This window comes from Mobula birostris, chromosome 11 (assembly GCF_030028105.1).
Source record: "Mobula birostris isolate sMobBir1 chromosome 11, sMobBir1.hap1, whole genome shotgun sequence".
In the NCBI taxonomy this organism is placed as follows: Eukaryota; Metazoa; Chordata; class Chondrichthyes; order Myliobatiformes; family Myliobatidae; genus Mobula; species Mobula birostris.
This window is the reverse complement of record NC_092380.1, coordinates 988,269-1,014,882: the sequence shown is the minus strand read 5'-3', so window position 1 is coordinate 1,014,882 and position 26,614 is coordinate 988,269. Positions and strand designations below refer to the sequence as shown.

General features: G+C 50.4%; 1 protein-coding gene across 1 annotated transcript; it reads right to left on the bottom strand.

Moving 5' to 3' along the window:
- Positions 1–4,154: 4,154 nt before the first annotated feature.
- Positions 4,155–26,343, bottom strand: LOC140204710 (serine/threonine-protein phosphatase 4 catalytic subunit). The gene is made up of 9 exons (XM_072271407.1): positions 26,246–26,343; positions 25,289–25,401; positions 24,322–24,373; positions 13,347–13,397; positions 12,689–12,790; positions 5,899–6,072; positions 5,409–5,535; positions 5,099–5,288; positions 4,155–4,789 (listed from the first exon to the last, which is right to left on the bottom strand). The coding sequence occupies exons 2-9, from the start codon at positions 25,384–25,386 to the stop codon at positions 4,660–4,662; spliced, it is 924 nt and encodes a 307-aa protein (XP_072127508.1). The 5' UTR covers positions 25,387–25,401; positions 26,246–26,343; the 3' UTR covers positions 4,155–4,659.
- Between the last annotated feature and the right edge of the window lie 271 nt (positions 26,344–26,614).

Here is a 26,614-nt window from a genome sequence, read left to right as displayed (position 1 = left end):
GCCCTTGTGGCTACGGGGATCAGGGGGTATGGAGGGAAGGCTGGTGCAGGGTTCTGAGTTGGATGATCAGCCATGATCATAATAAATGGCGGTGCAGGCTCGAAGGGCCGAATGGCCTACTCCTGCACCTATTTTCTATGTATGTTTCTATGTATCTTTTTTTTCTTAAACATTCTTGAGAAAAGCTTTTTCTATCCACTTTGATATTGTTTGCCAGCTTCCTTTCATATTTCACTTTTACGTTCCTAATGATTCTTTTAGTTGCTCTCTGTAGGTTTTTAAAAGCTTCCCAATCCTCTGTCTTCCCACTAATATTTGCTTTGTTGTATGCCCTCTCTTTTGCTTTTACAAGAGCTTTGACATCCCCTGTCAGCCTCGGTTGTACTATTTTGCCATTTGAGTATTTCTTCATTTTTGGAATACACATGTCCTGCCCCTTCCTAATTTTCCCCAGAAACGCGCCGTTGCTGCTCTGCTGACATCCCTGCCAGCAGCGCCTTCCAATTTACTTTGGCCAACTCCTCTCTCATACCACTGTAATTTCCCTTATTCCACTGAAATACTGCTACATCAGACTTTACTTTCCCCCTATCAAATTTCAAGTTGAACTCAATCATATTGTGATCACGGGTTCCTGAGGGTTCTTTTACCTTAGTTCCCTAATCACCCCTGGTTCATTTGATAACACCCAATCCAGTGTAGGTGATCCCCTAGTAGGCTCAACGACAAACTGCTCTAAAAAGCCATCTCTTAGGCATTCAACAAACTCCCTCTCTTGAGATCCATTACCAACCTGACTTTCCCAATTGCCCTACATGTTGAAATCTCCCATGACTATCAAAACATCGCCCTTCGACACGCCTTTTCTATTTCCAATTGTAATCTGTGGTCCACATACCAGCTACCTGTATATAACTGCCCTCAGGGTCCTTTTACCATTGTAGTTTCTTAACTCAACCCACGAGGAATCAACATAGAAAACCTACACCTCTATCAGGTCACCTCTCATCCTCCGTCGCTCCAAGGAGAAAAGGCCAAGTTCACTCAACCTATTCTCATAAGGCATGCTCCCCAATCCAGGTAACATACTTGTAAATCTCCTCTGCACCCTTTCTATGGTTTCCACATCCTTCCTGCAGTAAGGTGACCAGAACTGAGCACAGTACTCCAAGTGGGGTCTGACCAGGGTCCAATATAGCTGTAATATTACCTCTCGGCTCTTAAACTCAATCCCACAATTAATGAAGGCCAATGCACCATATGCCTTCTTAACGACAGAGTCAACCTGCATAGCAGCTTTGAGTGTCCTATGGACTCGAACCCCAAGATCCCTCTGATCGTCCACACTGCCAAGAGTCTAACCATTAATACTACATTCTGCCATCATATTTGACCTACCAAAATGAACCACTTAACACTTATCTGGGTTGAACTCCATCTGCCACTTCTCAATCCAGTTTTGCATCCTATCAATGTCCCGCTGTAACCTCTGACAGTCCTCCACACTATCCACAATACCCCCAACTTTTGTGTCATCAGCAAATTTACTAACCCATCCCTCCACTTCCTCATCCAGGTCATTTATAAAAATCACGAAGAGTAGGGGTCCCAGAACAGATCCCTGAGGCACACCACTGGTCACCGACCTCCATGGAGAATATAACCCGTCTACAACCACTCTTTGCTTCTGTGGGCAAGCCAGTTCTGGATCCACAAAGCAATGTCCCCTTGGATCCCATGCCTCCTTACTTTCTCATGGGGAACCTTATCAAATGCCTTGCTGAAATCCATATACACTACATGTACTGCTTTTCCTTCATCAATGTGTTTATAGTCACATCCTCCAAAAGTTCAATCAGGTTCGTAAGGCACGACCTGCCTTTCAGAAAGCTATGCTGACTATTCCTAATCATATTATGCCTCTCCAACGTTCATAAGTCCTGCCTCTCAGGATCTTTTCCATCAGCTTACCAACCACTGAAGTAAGACTCACTGGTCTATAATTTCCTGGGCTATCTCTATTCCCTTTCTTGAATAAAGGAACAACATCTGCAACCCTTCAATCCTTCGGAACCTCTCCCATCCCCATTGATGATGCAAAGATTATCACCAGAGGCTTCCTACAGTAGCCTGGGGTTCATCCTGTCCAGTCCTGGTGATTTATCCAACTTGATGCTTTCCAATAGCTCCAGCACATCCTCTTCCTTAATATCTACATTCTCATGCTCTTCAGTCCACTGCAAGTCATCCCTACAATCGCCAATATCCTTTTCCGTAGTGAATACTGAAGCAAAGCATTCATTAAGTACCTCTGCCATCTCCTCCAGTTCCATACACACTTTTCCACTGTCACACTTGATTGGTCCTATTCTCCCTCATTTTATCCTCTTGCTCTTCACATACTTGTAGAATGTTGGGGTTTTTCTTAATCCTGTCCGCCAAAGCCTTCTCATGGCACCTTCTGGCTCTCCTCATTTCATTCTTAAGCTCCTTCCTGCTCGCCTTATAATCTTCTAGATCTCTATCATTACCTAGTTTTTTGAACCTTTTGTAAGCTCTTCTTTTCTTCTTGACTAGATTTACAACAGCCTTTGTACACCACGGTTCCTGTACCCTACCATCCTCTCCCTGTCTCATTGGAACATATCTACACAGAACCCCACGCAAATATCCCCTGAACACTTGCCACATTTCTTCCGTATGTTTCCCTGATAACGTTTCCAATTTATGCTTCCAAGTTCCTGCCTGATAGTCTCATACTTCCCCTTACTCCCATTAAACATTTCCCTAACTTGTCTGTTCCTATCCCTCTCCAATGCTATGGTAAAGGAGATAGAATTGTGATCGCTATCTCCAAAATGCTCTCCCACTGAGAGACCTGACAGCTGACCAGGTTCATTTCCCAATATCAGATCAAGTACAGCCTCTCCTCTTGTAGGCTTATCTACATATTGTGTCAGGAAACCTTCCTGAACACTCCTAACAAACTCCACCCCATCTAAACCCCTTGCTCTAGGGAGATACCAATCAATATTTGGGAAATTAAAATCTCCCAACACAATAGCCCTGTTATTATTACTCCTTTCCAGAATGTGTCTCCCTATCTGCTCCTCGATGTCCCTGTTACTATCGGGTGGTCTATAAAAAACACCCAGTAGAGTTATTGACCCCTTCCTATTCCTAACTCCCACCCACAGAGACTCCGTGGACAACCCCTCCATGGCGTCCACCTTTTCTGCAGCTGTCACTATCTCTGATCAACAGTGCACGCCCCCACCTCTTTTGCCTCCCTCCCTGTCCTTTCTGAAACATCTAAAACTTGGCACTTGAAGTAGCCATTCCTGCCCCCGCACAATCCAAGTCTCTGTAACGACCAGCACATCATAGCTCCAAGTGCTGATCCATGCTCTAAACTCACCTGCCTTATTCATAATGCTCCTTGCATTAAAATAGACATCTCAAACCATCAGTCTGAGTGCATCCCTTCTCTATCACCTGCCCATCCTCCCTCTCACAGTCTTTAAGCTTTCCACCACTTCCTCCGTCTCTTCAGTTCAGTTCCCACCCCACAACAATTCTAGTTTAAACTCTCCCCAATATCCTTTGCAAACCTCCCCACCAGGATATTGGTCCCCCTCAGATTCAAGTGCAACCCATCCTTTTTGTACAGGTCACTCCTGCCCCAGGTGAGGTCCCAATGATCTAGAAATCTGAATATCTGCCCACAGCTCCAATCCCTCAGCCACGCATTTATCCTCCACCTCACTCTATTCCTATACTCACTGTCACGTGGCACAGGCAGTAATCCCAAGTTTACTACCTTTGAGGTCCTGCTTCTCAACTTCCTTCCTAACTCCCTGTAGTCTGCTTTCGGGACCTCCTCCCTTTTCCTAACTATGTCATTGGTACCAATATGTACCACGACCTCTGGCTGTTCTCCTTCCCACTTCAGGATATTGTGGACGTGATCAGAAACATCCCAGACCCTGGCACCTGGGAGGCATCCACGTTTCTTTCGTGTGTCCACAGAATCGCATCTTCATATCTTTCTACTGATTTGATGGAGAACATCCAGGGAACAGACCACAGGTGTAGGTGGAGATGGAGTTGGAGGAAGTTCAGGGAACAGACCACAGGTGCAGACAGAGACAGAGAACGTTTACTATTTTTATTGGAATTTTTTTGTTTCTCAATCCCCAGACGGAATTTCTTTTCCTCTTTGTAGAAGAACGAAGCCACGGTTGGAGCAGCTGCTTAGCGACGGAAACAGGTGGGATGAGGATGGTTGAAGGCCGCTGGGGCGTCTCCGCACAGAAGAAATGTGAAGCCTGAACGAGTAAAGTCAGCCCGGCTAAGGCAGGTCGGGGTGGGGAAGCTTCCCTGATCGATTGTGACCATCCTCTCCACCTCCCCCTCCCCACGGTCGAGAGAAACAGCAGGAAGGGGTGTCCTTAGGAAATGTGGGAGGCTAACATCAGTTTGGGGAGAGGAGTGTGGGGAGGGTCAAGGGGGAAAGAGGATGGAGAAGGGAGGAGAGGGTAGTAAGACTCCAAGGTAGTGAGGAGCAGGGTGGTGGAGGGGGATCGGTCACAGGAAGCAATTGGACATGTGATTCTTGGAGGGGATGGGGAGGGAGGGAGTAGGAGGACGAGGGACAGTTCACAGGAAGTAATCAGCCACAGGTTTTTTGGAGGGGATGCCTCGGGTCTCCTGAGGTGCTGCCTCGAAGATGATGAACTCCTTCTGAAGATGCTCGTCCAGCTCCAGGATGGCCGCCACGTTCCCACACCTGAGGAGAGAGAGTCAAGTCCACTCAGACCTACAACAGCGTCTGCTCTCCCTCTCTGTCCCTACACCACCCTCCCCTCTCTCATTCTCACACCTGAGGGGACAGAGTCAGGTCCACCCAGACCTACAAGAGTGTCTGCTCTGCTCTCCCCATCCTCCCCTGAACCAGCTGTTCGATGACAGACGGAGGGAGGTGGATTTACCTCAGGAGTAGTAGAAAGGAGGAGGATTGGGAGAAGAGGGGGGCAGGTTGGGGGATTGGGTGGATGGAGGGGCCGTTAGGAAGGCGAGCAGATTTAGAGGGACTCACCTGTAGCAGTAGTTGGGTGCTGACCAGACGGTGAGCACGGTCTCGTTGAAATGCCATTTGTAGCCCTCCATGACGAGCTGGTGGGCGCGGCAGATCATGTCGATGTCGTTGGCCGCGTTGAACTGTGCCACCACGTCGCTGCCAAAGAGGTAACCCGCACCCCGTGGGCTCACACCCCATCCTGTCGTGTCTGGGGGGGGGGGCAAAGACTGCGGTGAGCAGGGGTAGGAAACGCGAGGCGGGGGGGAAGGGAGGACTGGGCGAGTGAGGAAAGGGCGACGGAGGTAGAAGGTTATCAGTCAGTTCCTACCCTCGGGGTCAGACCACAGCAGGTCACACATGGGCCCGTCGTGCGGAACCTCCTGTTTCCGGTCGATGGTGCGGATCTGGTCCAGCGTCTGGATGGAGGGTGAGAGACCCCCGTGTACACAGAATATCTGGGTGTGGGGGAGGGGGAGTGTCACACAAATATCACATGGATGGACAGTCTCTGTAATCGGCTTCACCCAGTACTCTCTCCATTCCTGTACAATCCCTTCTTTCCACTCACCACACCTCCCTTCAGTAGAACACCCCCCACCCACACCCCGTACCCCTAACTTCAACACACCCCCACCCACTGCCCCATCTACACCCTGTACCCCCGACTTCAACACACCCCGTACCCCTACAACAAACCCGTCACCTAATCTCCACCGCTCTGACCCACCTCTCCTTCCCATGTAAACACAAAGCAGAGAGATGCCACAGTTTAATGCGGATCCATGAGCTCCTGCCCTCTCCCTCCCGCTCCCACGCACCTTGCCGTCAATGATGGCTGACAGACTGAGATAGTCGAAGATTTCAGTACAGTATCGCCAGACGGTCACGGAGCCATACTTGCGCAGACACTCATCGTAGAAGCCGTACACCTGTGTGATCTGTCGACTCTCGTGGTTACCCCGGATCAGTGTGATCCTGTCTGGGTAACGCACCTGTTTGGGGAAGGGGTACTGCTGTCAGACACACCTTTAGTAACTGACTCCACACCCTCCTGTCACACAGTGTCAACAACTGCATCCCCAGCACCCTCCGCACTGTCCCATCACACACTCCCGGGGTCAGACACAGAGTGAAGCTCCCTCCACACCGTCCCATCACACACTCCCGGGGTCAGACACAGAGTGAATCTCCCTCCACACCGTCCCATCACACACTCCCGGGGTCAGACACTGAGTGAAACTTCCTCCGCACTGTCCCATCACACACTCCCGGGGTCAGACACAGAGTGAAGCTCCCTCCACACCGTCCCATCACACACTCCCGCGGTCAGACACAGAGTGAAGCTCCCTCCACACCGTCCCATCACACACTCCCTGGGTCAGACACAGAGTGAAGCTCCCTCCACACCGTCCCATCACACACTCCCGGGGTCAGACACAGAGTGAAGCTCCCTCCACACCGTCCCATCACACCCTCCCGGGGTCAGACACAGAGAGGACCTGTGCTGACTGAGCTGGGAGAAATCGAGGCAAAACTACTGGATAAAGTTCGTGGAATACTTTGGAGGTGGCTCTAAAAGTCTCTTGGACAACTGAGTGAGTGACGGTGCTGGTGTGGAAACTCGGTGTGGAGTTTTCTGCCGGTTTGGGCTGGGTTTGTCGGCGGCTGCTAACTGCGTAGCTCCCAGCTGCGGCCACTGGCAACTCGTCAGGAAGCCGGTTCGCTCCAAAACCGGAGGCAAACGCCGTCGTTCCCCCCCATTGACATCGGGGCAACGTTCCTCCTCCATTGTTTTCCTGATTTTCGTCCGGTGTTGGTGCTGGAGCATCTGGAAGGACGTTTCGGCCTCTCCCGGCCTGGGTCTCTGCAAGTCCGACGGAGCCTTTCCTGGCGCCGAGCCAGCGAGGAACTGTCGACTGCAAACTTTCCCGGCCAGTTATTCGACTCGTTCCAGGACTTCTAACCGGCACCGCTGTAGGATTCTCGGACTGGAAAGAGCGCCAGCATGCCGGACCGGTCTCCAGGGAGTCGCGGGCCTTCGGGGAGTTACGCAAGGGCGGCTGCCTCCCTGGCCTCAGACAACGCCCTGTTTCGGTCGGTGAAGGTGGAACGTGGGGTGCAATGTATTTTGCGCCCTGGAATGACACTAGAAAAGTGTACGGAGGCAATGGAGGACCTTGTGGGGAAAGATGGTATTCTGGCCACCGAGAAGGAGTTCGGAAAGGCGGTGTTTTATCTGGCGAATGAAGAGCTAGTGCACCGGGCCCTAAGCAGGGGAGTCACGGTAGACAACATCTTTTTACCTATGGAGCTGGTGACGGCCCCCACGTAACGTATCGTGCTTGGGCATGTTAAGCCTTTCATTCCAAATGAGGACTTGCTTCCCCCACTGGCCCGTTTAGGGCAAGTAAGGTCGGAGATCACTGCCATCCGACACAAATTTAAGAGACGCACCCTCCGCACCGTAATCTCTTTCCGGCGTCAGGTATTCATGCAGCTGGAAAGGGAGGACGATGTTGAGGGCTGGTTTACTGTCCGGCACGAGAGAGTGGATTATCAGGTGTACTGGAGCTCCGAGCGCCCACGGTGCCATGCGTGCAGGGAGGTGGGGCACTTTCGGAGGGACTGTCCTGCCGCCCGGAACCCGAGGGAGCCCATTTCGGGCACCAGTGCCCCAGCTACCTCTGCCCCGATCCTACTCCTGCGCGTGCGTCTGCGCCTGCATCTGACCCTGCCCCCGCCCGTGATCCTGCCCCAGCCCCTCACCCTGCCCCTACTCCTACGGTTGGGTCGGTCCCTGCTCCTCTCCCTGTGGTTCAGGTGGGGGACGGGGTGGAGTCTGTGCGGAGTAAGAAGGCAAAGGGGAAATCCAAACACAGTAAGAAGCGGGCCTTTGAGGCTGCAGAGCTCACGCCCATTTCGCCTGAAGTGGAGCGTGGGGCTCGGGGAGGTGCTCAAGCAGACGGGGCGATGGAAACAGAAAGCGCCGCCCCATCGGTGAAGCCTGCACCTGTGTGCTCCTCCGGTGTGAAGAGGAGAAGGGAACGTTCCCGCAAGAGGGCAGGGGATGTAGATGCGGGGGAGTCCCAGGAAGGGGTGGGAATCCGGGTAGGGGTTGGTTCTAAACCTGAGTCCCCAGATGTAGCCACCAGTCCTGGGGAAGATGGTGTGGTTGTGCAAAAAGCTTGTGATAGCCCTGTTTGCACAAATGAGGCAGCCCTGGAGGCCTCCACCCAGGACCTACAAGTCAGCGCCTCTCTGGAGGCCAGTGTACCCAATAGTGTAAGAGGAGACGAGACAAAGCTCTCTCATTCTCAGCACCAGGCTGCTTGTGAATCCCTTGGACCAAAGGTGCCGGGTTCCCCCTCTATACCTGCCCCCTGGGGAGGACGATATTCTATGCACGTCGACCCCAGCAATTAATGACTTGCAGGGAGTCCCTGGGGATTGTCCCTCCACTGTCGCAAATGTGGATGAGGCTGATGCGACGGTGGAGCGGGCAGGTAAGAGCGAGGTGCCCGCTGCGCGGTATGGGTCACAAGCGCAGCCATCTATTGGAACATGCGGGGAGGCCGATGGGGATTCTGTCTGCAGTGACGGGTTGGAGGGGGACTCTTTCGATAGTGAAATAATGGATATCCTCACCCCTCCTGAGAAATCCCCTTTGATACCTGTAGAGGAAATTAAGCATTTTATTCTCACCTCTGAGGGTGCCAAGCACCGGCCTCAACTAGCCTCGCTACACTGGCCCAACATGCCGAGGCTGGTGAGGTCCCTGCGAGTCATCCTCGGACGAAAGGGAAAGGGAAAGAGGAATGCGGTGGCGGGGAACGACAGACGGCAACTAAAATCTTTCCTAGATGACCTAGTAAGGGACATCAGAGGGAGAAGCAGCCTCGCTCCTACGGGGGATGGTGGGTCACAGGGTGTCGCTGGTACCGCTCGAGCCCGGAAGGCAAAAAGTATCCTTGCTTTCTTTCCGGACAGTGTGGTGGAGGGCGCCTCCGCTCTCACCGAAATGGGCACAGCTGCTGAAGCCTAGTGTGCTCCCGCCATGAAGCTTACCATAGCTAGTCTCAACGTAAACGGCAGCAGGGGTCCTCTTCGCAGGCATAACAATCTCTCAGCCCTCAGGGATGGGCGGTATACGGTGAGTTTCCTGCAGGAAACCCATACCATCCCTGGGGACGAGTCTGCTTGGCTCCTGGAGTGGCGGGGTGGGGTCTACATGAGCCACCTCAGCTCCAATTCTGGCGGGATGACGATCCTGTTGGCCCCGACCTTCCAGCCAGTAATTGAAAGAGTCCAGGACGTTGTGCCCGGCCGTCTGCTCCACCTGGTTGTGCGCCTGGATGGCGTACCATTGCACTTTATCAATGTGTATGCTCCCAGGCGCGGTGTGATGCAGACGCGCCTATTCTGTCAGCTGTCCACCCTGCTGAGCTCCATCGATCCTGGGGATTGCGTCATCCTCGGGGGAGATTTCAATTGTACCCTCGAGGCGGAGGACCGCTCGGGCCTCCAACGCGACCCAGCATCAGCAAAAAGGTTAAAGGAGCTAGTCGACTCCTTTGACTTGGTGGACAGCTGGCGGAATCTTCACCCCAACTCTAGCCCACATCCGTTTTTGGTGTCGGGAGTACACTAGGGGGTCGACAAAGAGGTGGGGCTCTGAGGTTGAGCGGCTTGAGAGAGCGTTGCTTGACCTGGAGTCCCGCCTTGGTCCGACCGCCGGAGACCAGCAGCTGTGGCAGGAATACCAGGAGAAGAAGGACGCACTAAGGAACCTGCAGCTTCAGCAGTCCCGAGGTGCGTACGTGAGGTCACGGATCCAAATGCTGCAGGATTTGGACCGTGGCTCACCCTTCTTCTACTCGTTGGAGAGGTGGCGGGGAGTTCAAAAGCAGCTAGTGGAGCTGCTGGCTGCCGATGGCTCCTCCATCACGGACCCTGATGGAATTAACAACGAGGTCCGTTCATTCTATCGGTCCTTATTCTCGCCTGATCCGTCAAATGCGGAGGCGTGTAGTGAGGCCTGGAAGGATTTGCCTAAGGTCAGTCCAGAGGACGCAATGCGTCTGGATGCCCCCCTGACTCGGGAGGAGCTGTCTACTGCCCTTCGGCAACTCCGGAGGGGCAAGTCCCCTGGTTTGGATGGACTGAGTGTTGAGTTTTATCAGGCTTTTTGGGATGTCCTGGGGGATGATTACAGCCTTGTCCTAGGGGAGAGCCTAGCCACCGGAGAAATGCCCCTCTCATGGCGAAGAGCTGTTGTGATCCTACTGCCCAAGAAGGGAGACCTCCGCCTGCTAAAGAACTGGCGGCCGGTCTCCCTCTTGTGCGCGGACTACAAGGGTCTTCGCCCGGGCAATGGCCAACCGTCTGGGTTCGGTAATTGGACAGGTGGTCCATCCTGACCAATCTTACACAGTCCCGGGCCGCTCCATCCAGGACAATGTCCACCTAGTACGGGACCTGATCCACCCACTCCAGGAGACTGGGACCCCGGCAGCGTTTCTTTCTCTTGACCAGGAGAAGGCGTTTGACCGGGTGGACCACAGTTTCCTGGTGGGCACCCTGCAGGCTTTTGGGCTCGGACCACACTTTGTGGCCCGAGTTCGGCTCCTGTACTCTGCCGCAGAGTGCCTAGTTAAGATTAACGGATCACTGACAGGACCTATTCCTTTCTGAAGAGGAGTGCGTCAAGGGTGCCCCATGTCTGGTCAACTGTATGCGATCTGTGTCGAGTCATTCCTCAGCCTTCTTCGGCGAAGGCTGACAGGTCTGGTTCTGCGCGAACCGGACATGGGGGTCGTCCTCTCGGCCTACGCCGATGACGTACTCCTCATGATGACAGACCCCTGTGACCTGCGGAGGATGCGCGAGTGCCAAGATGTTTTCTCGGCGGCATCCTCCGCGAGGACCAACTGGGCGAAATGTTCCGGACTCTTAGTAGGCCAGTGGCAGGTGGACTCCCTGCCAGAGGAGATGAGAGCTTTTGATTAGAGCACCAGACGCTTTCTCTATCTGGGAGTCTACCTGAGTCCTTCTGGGGAGGCCTGGCTGGCGAACTGGCAGCACCTGGAGACAAAGGTCATGGCCCGGCTAGGGCACTGGTCAGGCCTTCTCAGGGTGCTTTCCTATCGAGGCAGGGTGGTGGTCATAAACCAGCTGGTGGCCTCCATGTTGTGGTACCGGATGGTCACCTTGGCCCCCCCCGCCCCTTTTGTCGCGAGAATGCAGAGGAAGCTAGTGGACTTCTTCTGGGGAAACAGGAAACACTGGGTCTCTGCAGCGGTTCTGAGTCTCCCAGAAGGAGAGGGTGGACAGTCGCTGGTGTGTGTACGCACACGACTGGTGGCTCTCTGCCTCAGGACGCTGCAGAGATTCCTGTACGCCGAGCACCCTCCCAGGTGGCACGTGTTGGCGACTTTCTTCCTCCGGAGGGGCTGCTGCCTTCACGAAGATATGCAGCTACCACCGGCGGGCGTCAGCCGTGCTGCTTTGCAGAGGCTGCCCGGCTTCTATCAGGACCTACTGAGAGTCTGGAACATGGTTGCCTCAGGCCGGGAATCCCCTCCTCTGGCAGAGGGCGGGGTCCTGGCCGAACCTTGCTCTGCCTCAACGGATGTCGGTGCGGCTCGGGTGTGTGGATCGACTCGGGCTGAGCTGCTCATCGGGCCCAGGCCCCGCAGCCTTACCCGAGAGACGAATCCACACAACTTGAGCCGTCTCTCATCGACACCCACAATCCCATTCAGGGATGCAGGCTGGAGGTATCTGTATGGGCTGCTGCTCCACACCCTCCACTTCCTAGCCCTTGTCCACCGTCCCGACACGCCATGGCGGTCGGTCTTTTCACCTGGAGGTGAGGGGGGTCCCCAATGGAAGTCCCTCTACGAGGGAGTCCTCCCCATGCACCTTGGGGATCTTGGCTGGAGGGTGCTGCATAAAGCGGTGCTTTAGTTTGTACACGGATCTCCCAGCCACATGTCACTTCTGCGGGCTGGAGGAGACCGTGTACCATATGTACATGGAGTGTGTGAGGCTGCAGCCCCTTTTTGCGTATTTGCGTGGGCTGCTTCTCGCCTTCTGGTTGCATTTCAGTCCCACCCTATTCATATATGGTCATCCAGTAAGGAGGGGGGCACAGAGGGATGAGGATGTCCTTGTCAACTGGCTCCTGGAAAAGGGTGGCAGGAGGTTCTCCCCGGGCGGACTGCCTGTCTATGTTTAGGGGGTATGTTCGTGCCCGGGTGAATATTGAAAAGGAATACGCACAGTCCACGGCGACCGTAGAGGTGTTCTGGGACCGTTGGGCTCCGCGGGGTGTAAATGCCATCATTGATGAAGATGGTAGTATATTGGTTTAACATGTATTGTCTGTTTGTAGTTAAGGAAATGTGTTAATCACTGTTTTTTGTACATATTGTATAGCACCGACATTGTAATAAAGAATTTTGTTTAAAAAAAAAGGGTCAGACACACAGTGACTCTCCCTCCACACCGTCCCATCACACACTCCCGGGGTCAGACACAGAGTGAATCTCCCTCCACACCATCCCATCACGCATTCCCGATCTCGGACTCATGTCGAGGCCTTCTCACCTTCAGAGCGAGGAGCAGCAGGAATGTTTCTACACTGTAGAAGCCTCGGTCCACAAAGTCACCCATGAACAGATAGTTTGTTTCTGGTACATCTCCCCCAACCTAAGGGAGGGAGGGCAAGAGAGAGACAGAGACAGAGAGAGCAGATGACAGGTCAGTAGGAACCAGTGTACTGCTGGGGAGAGGGCAGGGGAAGGATATGGTAGAGGTATTGTGGTGGTACAGAGTGGGAGGCAGACTGGCAGGTAGTGGGTAGTGGGGGGGGAACACAAGGTGAGGGAGAGCTGGGGAGAAGGCAGGTAAGACACAGGGAAAATGGGGAGAGCCATGGGTTCAGAGTGTGGGAGGGTGAGCATGGGGACCCAGAGGGTAAAAGCGAGGGGAGACCCGAAATCAGAGGGCAGCGCGGAGACGATCAGGGAGAGCGAGCGCAGGTCGGAGAACCGGAGGCAGAGGTTAGGTATAGTGTAGACTCTGGAGAGATGAGTCCAGGGAGAGAGCAGTGGGAGTGAGAAAGCGGGAGACCTGGATGGCTGGGTGGGGGGGTGTCAAAGCACGGTGGATGGCGGGTGAGAGGAGGTGGCGGAGGAAAGGAAGTTTGATTTGGAGGGGGTGTGGGTGTCAAACTGCAGGCAAAAGGGAAGGATACTGGACTCACCCGGAATAACTCTTTCAGGTCATAGAACTGCCCATGAATGTCTCCGCAGACCTGTGGGTGAAAGTGAAGAGAGGGTTAAAAAAAGACTCGTTTTTCTGTTAGGGTTAGTCTATTCAGTTCTCATAATGAACAAACCTGTTAATTAGGATTATACACTCAGTAGCCATTTTATTACATACACCCACTCATTAATATAAATATCTAATCAGCCAATCACATGGCAGCAACTCAATGCATAAAAGCATGCAGACATGGTCAACAGGTTCAGTTGTTGTTCAGACCAAACATCAGAATGGGGGAAGAAATGTGATCTAAGTGACCTTGACTGTAGAATGATTGTTGGTGTCAGATGGAGTGTTTTGAGTATCTCAGAAACTGATGAATTCCAGGGATTTTCACACACAACAGTCTCACAGAGAATGGTGCGAGAAACAAAAAACACATTCGGTAGGAGGCAGTTCTGTGGGAGAAAACTCCTTGCTCATGAGAGAGGTCAGAGGAGAATGGCCAGACTGGTTCAAGCTGACAGGAAGGTGACAGTAACTCAAATAACCACACGTTAGAGCAGAAGTGTACAGATCAGCATGCCTTAATGCACAACACATTGAACTTTGAAGTGGACAAACTACAGCAGCAGACCATGAACATACACTCAGTGCCACTTTATTAGGTACAGGAGGGAACCAATAAAGTGACCACTGAATGTAAAGTGACCATGAAATTTACATAGAGAGGATGTCGAGCCGATGTTTCCTATAGTGGGGGAAGTCTGGGACCAGAGGCCACACACAACTTCTAATAGAGGGATGTCGCTTTAGAATGGAGATGAGGAAATCTGTGGAATTCGTTGCCTCAGGCAGCTGTGGAGGCCAAGTCAATGGGTATATTTAAAGCAGAGGTTCATGATTAGTCACATTGCAGTGAGAAGGCAGGAGAGTGAGGCTCAGCTATGATCAAATGGCAGAACAGACTCCATGGCCGACTGGCCTAATTTGCTCCCACATCTTATGGAGGTTTGCTGTTTTGCAACAACAATGCAGTGCAGTACACAAAAAAATAAAATAAATTCCAAAAGAATATATAAAAATAAACAGGATCAATAAAGAGCAAATTAACGAGGTAATGTTTGTTCATGGACCATTTAGAAATTTGTTGGTGTCCGGGCTCCTCCCCAGTGATGTGGCCCAGATGGTGAGGGTCCTTAGTCCCTCGTGAAGACGTCCTCGTTACAGGACACGGCTGTCAGAATGCTCTCCACCGGACGTCTGCGGGAATTTGCCAGTCTTCCAAGCTCAAAGTGAATTTGTTACCCAAGTACATACATGTCACCACACACAACCCTGAGAGTCACTTCCTTGCAGGCATTCACAGTACAGGCAAAGGAAATAGAATCAAACACAGGAAAACAACCAATTCACAGAAGGAAAAAAAATGTACAAATACAAGACGGGAAACCACAAAACAATAATGCATTAATAAATTATAAATATTAAGACTATGAGCTGTCGAGTCTATGGGTTGTGGAATCAGGTCAGTGTTGGGGGAGTGTCTGATGATTGAGGGGTAATCACTGCTCCTGATCCTGGTAGTGAGGGCCCCGAGGCTCCTGTACCTCCTTCCCGATGGCAGCAGTGAGAAAAGATGGTGCAGTTCCTTGACAACGGATGTTGTTTTTCTGTGACAACACTCCGTCCAGACATACTCAGTGGTGGGGAGGTCTTTACCCGTGATGGACTGGGCCGTATCCACTACTTTTTGTAGGATTTTCCATGCAAGGGCGTTGGTAATTCCATACCAGGCCGTGATGGAACCAGTCAGCATACTCTCCACCACACATCTATACAAGTTTGTTGAAGTTTCAGATGATAAGCTGAATCTTTGAAAACTTCTAAGAAAGTAGAGGCACTGCTGTAGTTTCTTCCTATTGGCACTTATATGCTGGGCCCTCAAATGATAACACCGAGGAATCGAAATTTACTGACCCTCTCCACCTCGATGAGGACTGACTCATGGACCTCTGCTTTCCTCCTCCGGAAGACAATAATCAGTTCTTTGGTCTTGCTGACATAGATTAGATTAGATTATGAGGACAGTTAGTCCTCGTTTATTGTCATTGACAAGGTGGTTGTTATGGAACCACTCAGGCAGGTTTCCAATCTCTCTCTCCCCTGTGCTGGTTCATCACCATCTTTGATTTGGCCCACAGTGTGCTGTCATCAGCAAACTCCAACATGGAAGGATGTGGAAGCATTGGGAAGGGTACAGAGGAGATTTACCAGGATGCTGCCTGGTTTAGAGTGTATGCATTATGATCAGAGATTAAGGGAGCTGGGGCTTTACTCTTTGGAGAGAAGGAGGATGAGAGGAGACATGATAGAGGTGTACAAGATAATAAGAGGAATAGATAGAGTGGGTAGCCAGCGCCTCTTCCCCAGGGCACCACTGCTCAATACAAGAGGACATGGCTTTAAGGTAAGGGGTGGGAAGTTCAAGGGGGATATTAGAGGAAGGTTTTTTACTCAGAGAGTGGTTGGTGCGTGGAATGCACTGCCTGAGTCAGTGGTGGAGGCAGATACACTAGTGAAGTTTAAGAGACTACTAGACAGGTATATGGAGGAATTTAAGGTGGGGATTATATGGGAGGCAGGGTTTGAGGGTCGGCACAACATTGTGGGCTGAAGGGCCTGTACTGTGCTGTACTATTCTATGTTCTGTTGGAGCTGTGCTTATCTTCACAGTCATAAGTGTAAAGCAAATAGAGCGGGGGCTAAGCACACAGCCTTGTGGTGGCCGTTGCTAATCGAAGCTGACTGGGTCTGCAAGTGAGGAGGTTGAGGATCTAGTTGTACAAGAGGTTATTGATTAGTTTTGAGAGGAATATAGTGTTGAATGGTGAGCTGTAGTCAATGAAGAGCATCCTGATGCATGTCCCTTCACTGTCTGGATGTCCCAGGGTCAGTGAAATGGCACCTGCAGTGGACCTGTTGCTTCAGTAGACAAACCGGCGTGGATCAAAGTCCCTTCTCCGGCTGTTCCATCACCAACCTCTCAAAACACTTCATCACTGTGGATGTAAGTGCTGCCGGACAAGTCACTGAGGCAGGTCTCCGTGTTATTAGGCACTGGTATAATTGAAGCCTGCAGACTGCCAAAGCCAGAGGTTAAAGATCTCAGTGAGCACTCCAGCCAGTCGATCAGCACAGGTCTTTAGTCCTCGGTCAGGTACACGGCCTGGGCTGGATGCTTTCCATGGATTCAAACCCGGCCAGAGTCGTTGAGCGTTCTTCCGTGATTCAAGTTTGATCTGGAATTGCCACCTTGCATGTGAAACAGCTTTCCAAAGGTCATACCTGGACCTCTTCTATTGACTTGGTTGACAGACCTGGAAGTCACTGTTCTGACCCACAGCAGATTGATGATCTGTTTGTTCATCCAGTATTACTGGATGACAAACCAAATCTCCTTACGAAGTAGAGGCCTCACAGACTTTCACTGTGATGTGATCAATGTACTAAGCCCAGGACAGATCCTCTGAAATGATCACATCCGGGAACTTGAAGCTGCTCGCCCTTTCCACCATTGATCCCTCGGTGAGGATTAGTGTTTGTTCTCCCAGTCTGCCCTTCCTCGTCCACAATCTCCTGCTCTTTCTGACGTCAGATGCGAGATTGTTGTTGCAACAATCAACCAGCTGATCTATCCCTCACCTGACGCCATCTGAAATCCCTCCAACAGTGCTGTCCTCAGCAAACTTACAGATGGTGTTCAGGCTGTGCCTAGCCACACAGAGGTGTAGAGAGAGTACAGCACTCATCCGTGAGTTGACTGTCAGCAAGGAGGCAACTGGTTTTTCAGGAATAGGTTGGTCCACTTCAGTGGAAAATATGAAATCCTCCCTCATGAAGAAATAGTGACCATTTATAGATGCTGTCTGTCCTGCTGGGTTCCTCTGCTGTTTACTGTGTTATGATATGGTAAAGAAACAGATGTAGTCTTGTAGCTACGAACACAAGAGAATCTGCAGATGCTGGAAATCCGGAGCAGCCTGAACAAATGCTGGAGGAATGTGATAACGGTGCTTAATAGGACCCTAACCTTGTCACAGGGTGTGGAAGCTCGTGTGCTTCAATGGCCCCAAGAGAGCGATGTTGGCTGGAGTCAGGGCTTTATGCTTTGGCTCTTGGTACAGTCATCCATGCCAAACAGGTCAAAGGGTAGAGGTCAGACTAGGAGTGGTCCAGCGGTCCTCCAAGTTCGGGGCTTCAGTTCAGGGCCAACAACCCTGACTGATCAAACAAAATTGTTACAGAAAGAGCAATGAAGAATCCTTCCACATCTGAGTGCGACTGTATTCCTGAGTCTCCACGACTGACAGCAGTGAAAACCAAGAGGAAGATACCAACACCGTGAAGGAAGAGCTGAACGCAGAAGCGGCGTAACAGGCAGCAGAAAACAGAGACCCAAGATGCTAAGAAGAATAGAGTGCACAGCCAGACTTTTTCAAGAGGCATCATTTTAAGGTGATTGAAGGGAGAAACTAGGAGGGAGGGGAGTTATGTCGGAGATTCTAGGCAGTCATCTTATATCGGAGTCACAACCACCAGAAGGGTGTGGGACTTGTTACCATTTCCATCATCTGCACTGTTTTAGACTGTGGTTTTGTTAACCCTTTCATCACTTAGTAGAGTTGTTGCTTCATTGAGACCACAAGTCAGAGGAAGAGAATCAGGCCATTCAGCCCATTGAGTCTGCTTCACCATTCCATCATGAGTGATTTATTATTGTTCTCAACCCTCCTTCTGTTTGTAACTTTTAACACCCTGATTAATCAAGAATCTATTAACCCAGGGATGGGCAACCTATGGCGCATTGGATGACTAGAAGTGGCTTATTGTCCCCAGTGATAATAATAAAAAAGTAAGCCTACTCATGCAAAAAGTATTAACCAAAAACCGATTCGTAGAAAAAAAATCTATAACAGGAATTCAAGTAGCTTAGAGCTAGAAATGGGTTTTACTGAGAATAAATCTAAAACTTAGCAATTATTTTTAGTGATTTTATTATTTTGTGCACATCTTTTGGCTAACGTTATCTTCTTTCACAGTAATCTGTTTCCAATTTTAAAAACTATTCAATCAGTCAAACTAAGAAAGAAGGACTTTTGTTCTGCAGTAGTTCCATAACTGTTCAGTACACGTTTGATACTTGTTTGATCCTCAGGCGCCAGGCGTCTGCACCAGTGGTGCGTCGCAGGGTTTTGCCCGTCAGTTTACAATTGACGCTCGTGCACTATGGAGCTGTGCTTTGTTCGTCCTCCGTGAACACCTGCAGTTTTGTACTTTTTCGAAAATAAACCCTTGTTTTTACATTCAGTTACCCATCAGTGCAAAAGAAGAAAAGCAGAAAGTGATAGTAAGCGTGAATTCAATGAACAGTGGGAAAATGAGTTCTTATTTATAGCGAGTCCGTCAGGAAAACCGTTGTACATTATTTGTGAAAACACTTTCTCACATAATAGAATAGGTTCTGAGAGTGACATAGTTAATTCAGAAACAAAAGTTCTGAACTTAAAGAGGGGTAACTTTGAAGGTATGAGAAGTGAATTAGCTGAGATAGACTGGCAAATGACACTTAAAGGATTGACGGTGGATATGCAATGGCAAGCATTTAAAGGTTGCATGGATGAACTACAACAATTGTTCATCCCAGTTTGACAAAAGAATAAATCAAGGAAGGTAGTGCACCCGTGGCTGACAAGAGAAATTAGGGATAGTATCAATTCCAAAGAAGAAGCATACAAATTAGCCAGAGAAAGTGGATCACCTGAGGACTGGGAGAAATTCAGAGTTCAGCAGAGGAGGACAAAGGGCTTAATTAGGAAGGGGAAAAAAGATTATGAGAGAAAACTGGCAGGGAACATAAAAACTGACTGTAAAAGCTTTTATAGATATGTAAAAAGGAAAAGACTGGTAAAGACAAATGTGGGTCCCCTACAGACAGAAACAGGTGAATTGATTATGGGGAGCAAGGACATGGCAGACCAATTGAATAATTACTTTGGTTCTGTCTTCACTAAGGAGGACATAAATAATCTTCCAGAAATAGTAGGGGACAGAGGGTCCAGTGAGATGGAGGAACTGAGCGAAATACATGTTAGTAGGGAAGTGGTGTTAGGTAAATTGAAGGGATTGAAGGCAGATAAATCCCCAGGGCCAGATGGTCTGTATCCTAGAGTGCTTAAGGAAGCAGCCCAAGAAATAGTGGATGCATTAGTGATAATTTTTCAAAACTCGTTAGATTCTGGACTAGTTCCTGAGGATGGGAGGGTGGCTAATGTAACCCCACTTTTTAAAAAAGGAGGGAGAGAGAAACCGGGGAATTATAGACCGGTTAGCCTAACGTCGGTGGTGGGGAAACTGCTGGAGTCAGTTATCAAGGATGTGATAACAGCACATTTGGAAAGCGGTGAAATGATCAGACAAAGTCAGCATGGATTTGTGAAAGGAAAATCATGTCTGACGAATCTCATAGAATTTTTTGAGGATGTAACTAGTAGAGTGGATAGGGGAGAACCAGTGGATGTGGTATATTTGGATTTTCAAAAGGCTTTTGACAAGGTCCCACACAGGAGATTAGTGTGCAAACTTAAAGCACACGGTATTGGGGGTAAGGTATTAGTGTGGGTGGAGAATTGGTTAGCAGACAGGAAGCAAAGAGTGGGAATAAACATTTCAGAATGGCAGGCAGTGACTAGTCGGGTACCGCAAGGCTCAGTGCTGGGACCTCAGTTGTTTACAATATATATTAATGACTTGGATGAGGGAATTAAATGCAGCATCTCCAAGTTTGCGGATGACACGAAGCTGGGTGGCAGTGTTAGCTGTGAGGAGGATGCAGGGTGACTTGGATAGGTTGGGTGAGTGGGCAAATTCATGGCAGATGCAATTTAATGTGAATAAATGTGAAGTTATCCACTTTGGTGGCAAAAATAGGAAAACCGATTATTATCTGAATGGTGGCCGATTAGGAAAAGGGGAGGTGCAACGAGACCTGGGTGTCATTATACAGCAGTCATTGAAAGTGGGCATGCAGGTACAGCAGGCGGTGAAAAAGGCGAATGGTATGCTGGCATTTATAGCGGGAGGATTTGAGTACAGGAGCAGGGAGGTACTACTGCAGTTGTACAAGGCCTTGGTGAGACCACACCTGGAGTATTGTGTGCAGTTTTGGTCCCCTAATCTGAGGAAAGACATCCTTGCCATAGAGGGAGAACAAAGAAGGTTCTTATTTAGACACTATAAAACACAACATCAGACTGAAATAGGAGGAAAACTGAAGCTAGTGCTTGGGGCTGAGTTACGGAAAGACGATGTGATTAAGAAAAAGGAAGAAATCAAAAGAAGACAAAATATATTCTCATTAAGGTAAGTAATGTTTGCCTTGTTTTTATGTTAAATCAATAAATACAGGTTCCCCCCACTATCCGAAGGTAGAGCGTTCCTATGAAATGGTTCGTAAGCCGGAATGTCGTAAAGTGAAGAAGCAATTACCATTTATTAATATGGGAAAAAAATTTCAGCGTTCCCAGACCCAAAAAATAACCTGCAAAATCATGCCAAATAACACATAAAACCTAAAATAACAGAAACATATAGTAAAAGCAGGAATGACTTGATAAATACGCAGCCTATATAAAGTAGAAATACTTTTCTGCAGCACTGTCTAGTGCAGGAGTCCCCAACCTTTCTCGCACTGCGGACCGGTTTCATATTGACAATATTCTTGCGGACCGGCCGACCGGGGGGTGGGCAGGGTTGCCAACGAACAAGAGTAGCAGTCAAATACGTTGTGCTTACCCCAAAGAAGACTACAAGCACCAGTGTGCATGCGTGATTTGCGTATGCGTGTACATGCCAATTTTCTTTCTACAAATCGTTTTTGGCGATTCTGTTCAGGGGGGTGTTAATCACGAACGCAATATAGGTGATAAATGGCTAATACACTCAATTTTGTTTCTAAAAGGGTTTATCTAACGAATTTGATATTAAACACACAGCGCATATTTTCCTCGCATGAATATAGTGATAAGTCAATTATTGGGGAGGACAGGGTAGCTTGAAGAAAGTGTTGAACAAACTTCCAGTAGAAGTGGTAGAGGCAGGTTCGATATTATCATTTAAAGAAAAATTGGATAGGTATATGGACAGGAAAGGAATGGAGGGTTGTGGGCTGAGTGCAGGTTGGTGGGACGAGGTGAGACTAGCGTTCGACACGGACTAGAAGGGCCGAGATGGCCCGTTTCCGTGCTGTAATTGTTATATGGTTGTATAAGTCACTTGTAAGTCAATAGCATCATAACATTTTAAGTAACGTTTGGATATTAAACACACAGCACTTATTTTCCCCGTATGAACATATAAAATCATTGCAACGCACCAATATCGCTGAATCAGTGGGAGCCCTGGGCTTGTTTTCCTGCAACAACACGGTCCTATCGAGGGGTGATGGGAGACAGCGATACTCGAAGGGCGTTCCTTATGTCCAGTCTATTCCGCAATTTGGTTTTCGTTGCATTCATTGCAGAGATATGTTGAAAATGGAAGAAGCGTTTTCAGTGCTTTCGTGGCTATCTCAGGATATTCAGCCTTGACTTTGATCCAGAATGCCGGCAGAGATGTTATGTCAACTTTTCAGCCCGTCGTCATTTGCAAGCTCGAGGAGTTGATCTCCTTCCCGCGCTGACATGGATGACGCGTGTGTTCAAGCTCAACAGAGGGCGTGACAGGGAATGAGGAAAGGTGCAGCTGACTCATATCGCCAAATCATATCGTTTCTTCGCAGCCCGGTAGTTGGGGACCGCTGGTCTAGTGTAGCGAAAATCTCACGGAAGTGTTCTCAGCAAAAACACGGCGCAAGTGCTCTCGGCTGAAACACTCTCTCCAGTAACCTTTAAGCTATGAAGCTGCCAAATCATACCAAATAACACAAAAATACACAGCCTATATAAAGTAGAAATAATGTATGTACAGTGTAGTTTCACTTACCGGAATCGGGAAGACTCCAATAAATTGCAGTTTTGTCACAGTTAAACACTTGCTTGTACGAATAACCACCTGATGCAATCAGCAATTGCCTCTGATCTGGGCTGACATTTACGTGCTGGGTGGCACCTAATTAATTAGCTTGTTTATTTTGCCTTTTTTCTTAAAGATGTGCTGTGTGCGTCCTGACTACCGCTGCGTTCTTCGCGGAGGTTGGGGACCACTGCTTAAACTATGAAGCTGCCCTTGCCACAGAAACTGATCAAACCACCCATGACTACCTTTAAATTCCACTTTTGCAACACTTTCATCACCATCGTCCAGTGCTTTCTGTTTCAGCTTATTAAAAAGACTGGCTGATTTCTCCTTAAGTATAAGAATACTTAACGGAACACCACGCTTTGTAGACCCATCAATCCACTCAAGCAATAGACTTTCCATTTTATCCATTATTGGCCGCCGACTAAGAGAGACCACTTTGCTACGAGCAGAACCAACAGTAACATCGGCAGCTTTCAAAATTGTTTCTGTGTATAAATAGTGCGAATGGTGGACGCAGGCAAGTTCAACGCGCGGACAATGTCCTTACTTCGTTCACCACAATCGAAACACTTAATTATGTCTAGTTTTATGCTAAGTGTAACACCCTTACGAGCTCTTTTAGACTTTTCCGATACCTTAGAACTCATCTTGTTAATGGATGCACAAAATAAATCGAGACAAAGCACGTGTTTAAGCAATGGCAGCTAAAATGCAGTTCCGAGGGAGGAGCTTGGCTGTTCGGGCGTGCGCTGCCTTTTTTCGTAACACTGAAAACACCTTCTGTTAGTGAAAACAGATAACTAATGTAGGTCTTCTGTAACAGCGAGGTGTCGTAAAGCGAACGTTCGGAAAACGGGGGCCACCCGTATCTCTATATTAGCATATTCTTACAAGAACTGAATGGGGGTTCAAGAGTTGTACGGCACATCTGAACTTGTGCATGAAAAAACTGACGCATAGAATGCAAAAGGTTGGCCACCCCTGCATTAACCTGCACTGTAAATATACCCAATGACTTGGACTCCACAGCTGTCTGTGACAATAAATTCCACAGATTCACCACTCTCTGGCTAAAGAATTTCCTTATCTTTGTCCCAAACGGACATCCTTCCATTGTGATGCTGTGCCCTCTGGGTCCTGGACCCCCCCAATACAGGAAATATCCTCTCCACATCCACTCTATCTAGGCCTTCCAAAATTCAATAGGTTTCAATAAGATTCCTCTAAACTCTGGCAAGTACAGGCCCACAGCCATCAAAAGCAACGCGTACCTTAACCCTTTCATTGCCGGATCATTCTTGTAAACCTCCTCCGGACCCTCTCCAACGCCAGCAAATCCTTTTTCAGATAAGCCGCCAAAAACTGCTCGCTGTGGTCTGACCAATGCCTTATAAAGCCCCAACATTACATCCCTGGTTTCATTTCTGAGTCCTCTCATAATTAATGAAAATCTTACATTTGCCCTCCTCAGCACCAACTCAACTTGCAAGCTAGGGAAACCTGCGTGATGACTCGCAAGTCCCTTTGCAGTTCTGATAAACAATAAACATGTTCAGCCATGATCTGGCCTTACTGAAGGGAGGGTAGAAACCTAGAAAAAAAGTGCTACATAGCAACTGGTCCTTCAGCCCATTTAGTCCATACCAGTCTGAATTCAATCGATTCCACATCGAACACTTGCGGTAGCAGTTTGATCCACGATCTCACCACCCACTGAATGAAGAAGTTCCCCCTTCAGGTGACCTTTAAATATTTCACCTCTCACCCTGAACATATGACTACTAGTTCTACTCTTACCCAACCTCCGGAAAAAGCCTGTAAGCATTCAGCCTCTTGATACCCTTCATCAAATTGCTCGTCAATTAAAAACATCTACAAAGAAGTTCACTCACAGTGACCGGGGAATCAACCTGTTGCACGTTACTCTCTTCAACCAGAATCTCCCTGCAAACAGACAGAATGAATAATCAGACACTGGGTGAAACTCCCTCCACACCGTCCCATCACACACTCCCGGGGTCAGACACAGAGTGAAGCTCCCTCCACACCGTCCCATCACACACTCCCGGGGTCGGACACAGAGTGAATCTCCCTCCACACCGTCCCATCACACACTCCCGGGGTCAGACACAGAGTGAATCTCCCTCCACACCGTCCCATCACACACTCCCGGGGTCAGACACAGTGAATCTCCCTCCACACCGTCCCATCACACACTCCTGGGGTCAGACACTGAGTGAAACTCCCTCCACACCGTCCCATCACACACTCCCGGGGTCAGACACAGAGTGAATCTCCCTCCACACCGTCCCATCACACACTCCCGGGGTCAGACACAGAGTGAAACTCCCTCCACACCGTCCCATCACACACTCCCGGGGTCAGACACAGAGTGAAGCTCCCTCCACACCGTCCCATCACACACTCCCGGGGTCGGACACAGAGTGAATCTCCCTCCACACCATCCCATCACACACTCCCGGGGTCAGACACAGAGTGAAACTCCCTCCACACCGTCCCATCACACACTCCCGGGGTCAGACACAGAGTGAAACTCCCTCCACACCGTCCCATCACACACTCCCGGGCTCAGACACAGAGTGAAACTCCCTCCACACCGTCCCATCACACACTCCCGGGGTCAGACACAGAGTGAATCTCCCTCCACATCGTCCCATCACACACTCCCGGGGTCAGACACAGAGTGAAACTCCCTCCACACCATCCCATCACACACTCCCGGGGTCAGACACAGAGTGAAGCTCCCTCCACACCGTCCCATCACACACTCCCACGGTCAGACACAGAGTGAAACTCCCTCCACACCGTCCCATAACACACTCCCAGGGTTGGACATACCTGGCCTTTGCACACAAGGCTTTGACTTCATTTTCTTTGATGAGTTCACAGCGGCGGAGTTGTTCAATCTGGCGATCCAGGTCACTGATCTCAGTCATGGCGCAGAGAGTGACCTGGGGAACAAGAGGGAAGTGGTTAGACAGGGATAAAAGAGTCTGAGGAGCTGAGGAGAGGCCAGGAGCATCTCCCCTTTCCCCAGAACCCTTCCATCACAGATACCACTCGACATCCCTCCCCCTTCCCTCCCCACACCCCAATTCCTTCAACTCCTTCACAAACTCTCCCCCTCCCCCTACCCCAGCCCTCCTTCATTTTCCCACCCACCACTAGCACAACACACCCTCCCTCCTCACTCCCCCTCCTCTGTCCCTCCCCCTCCTCCCTCCCCTCTCCCTCCCTCCCCCTCCTCCCTCCCTCCCCCTCCTCCCTCCTCCCCTTCCTCTCCCCCTCCCTTTCCTCTCTCTCCCTCCCCTTCCTCCTTCCTCCCTCCCCCTCCCCTTCCTCCCTCCTCCTCCTCTTCCTCCTTCCTCCCCCCTCCCCTTCCTCCCCCCTCCCCTTCCTCTTCCTCCTTCCTCCCCCCTCCCCTTCCTCCTTCCTCCCCCCTCCCCTTCCTCCTTCCTCCCCCCTCCCCTTCCTCCTTCCTCCCCCCTCCCCTTCCTCCTTCCTCCCCCCTCCCCTTCCTCCTTCCTCCCCCCTCCCCCTTCCTCTTCCTCCTTCCTCCCCCTCCCCTTCCTCCTTCCTCCCCCTCCCCTTCCTCCCCCCTCCCCCTTCCTCCCCCCTCCCCCTTCCTCCTTCCTCCCCCCTCCCCCTGTCGGGTCTCTCCGGCTACCTGAGGCAGTGCTTCCCCCAAATGACTCCCTTCCTGGTCCCTCCTCCTTAAAACGCTCCCCCACCCTCCCTGACGCCCCATCCCCTCAGTCCTTCCTCCCTGCTCCCTGCCCCGAGGCGCTCCCTCACCTCCCTCCCTCCGCTCCCTCCCCGACCGCCGCTCCCTCCGACCACCAACAACCCGCGCGGCGGCGCCACTTCCGGCCGGTTCCGGAGGATCGTTGCGCAGGCGCAGCTCCGGCTCCCGGCCGCGCGCCTGCTCCCGCACTCCGCCGGGCAGCGGTGCGATCACGTGATATATGTCCGCCATCTTGTTGAGGACAGAAGGAAAGGGGCAGCCAATGAGATTCCGCTCTGGAGGCTGGCTCCGTCCCGTTAAGCGGCAGGAAACATCTTTTGGAAATTGGGTTGCAGATCGGAGCCATCTTCTTGAGGACAGAAGCAGACGGGAATGCGAGCTTGTCGGCGCCATGTTGTTGAGGGACAGGCCATGAAGCC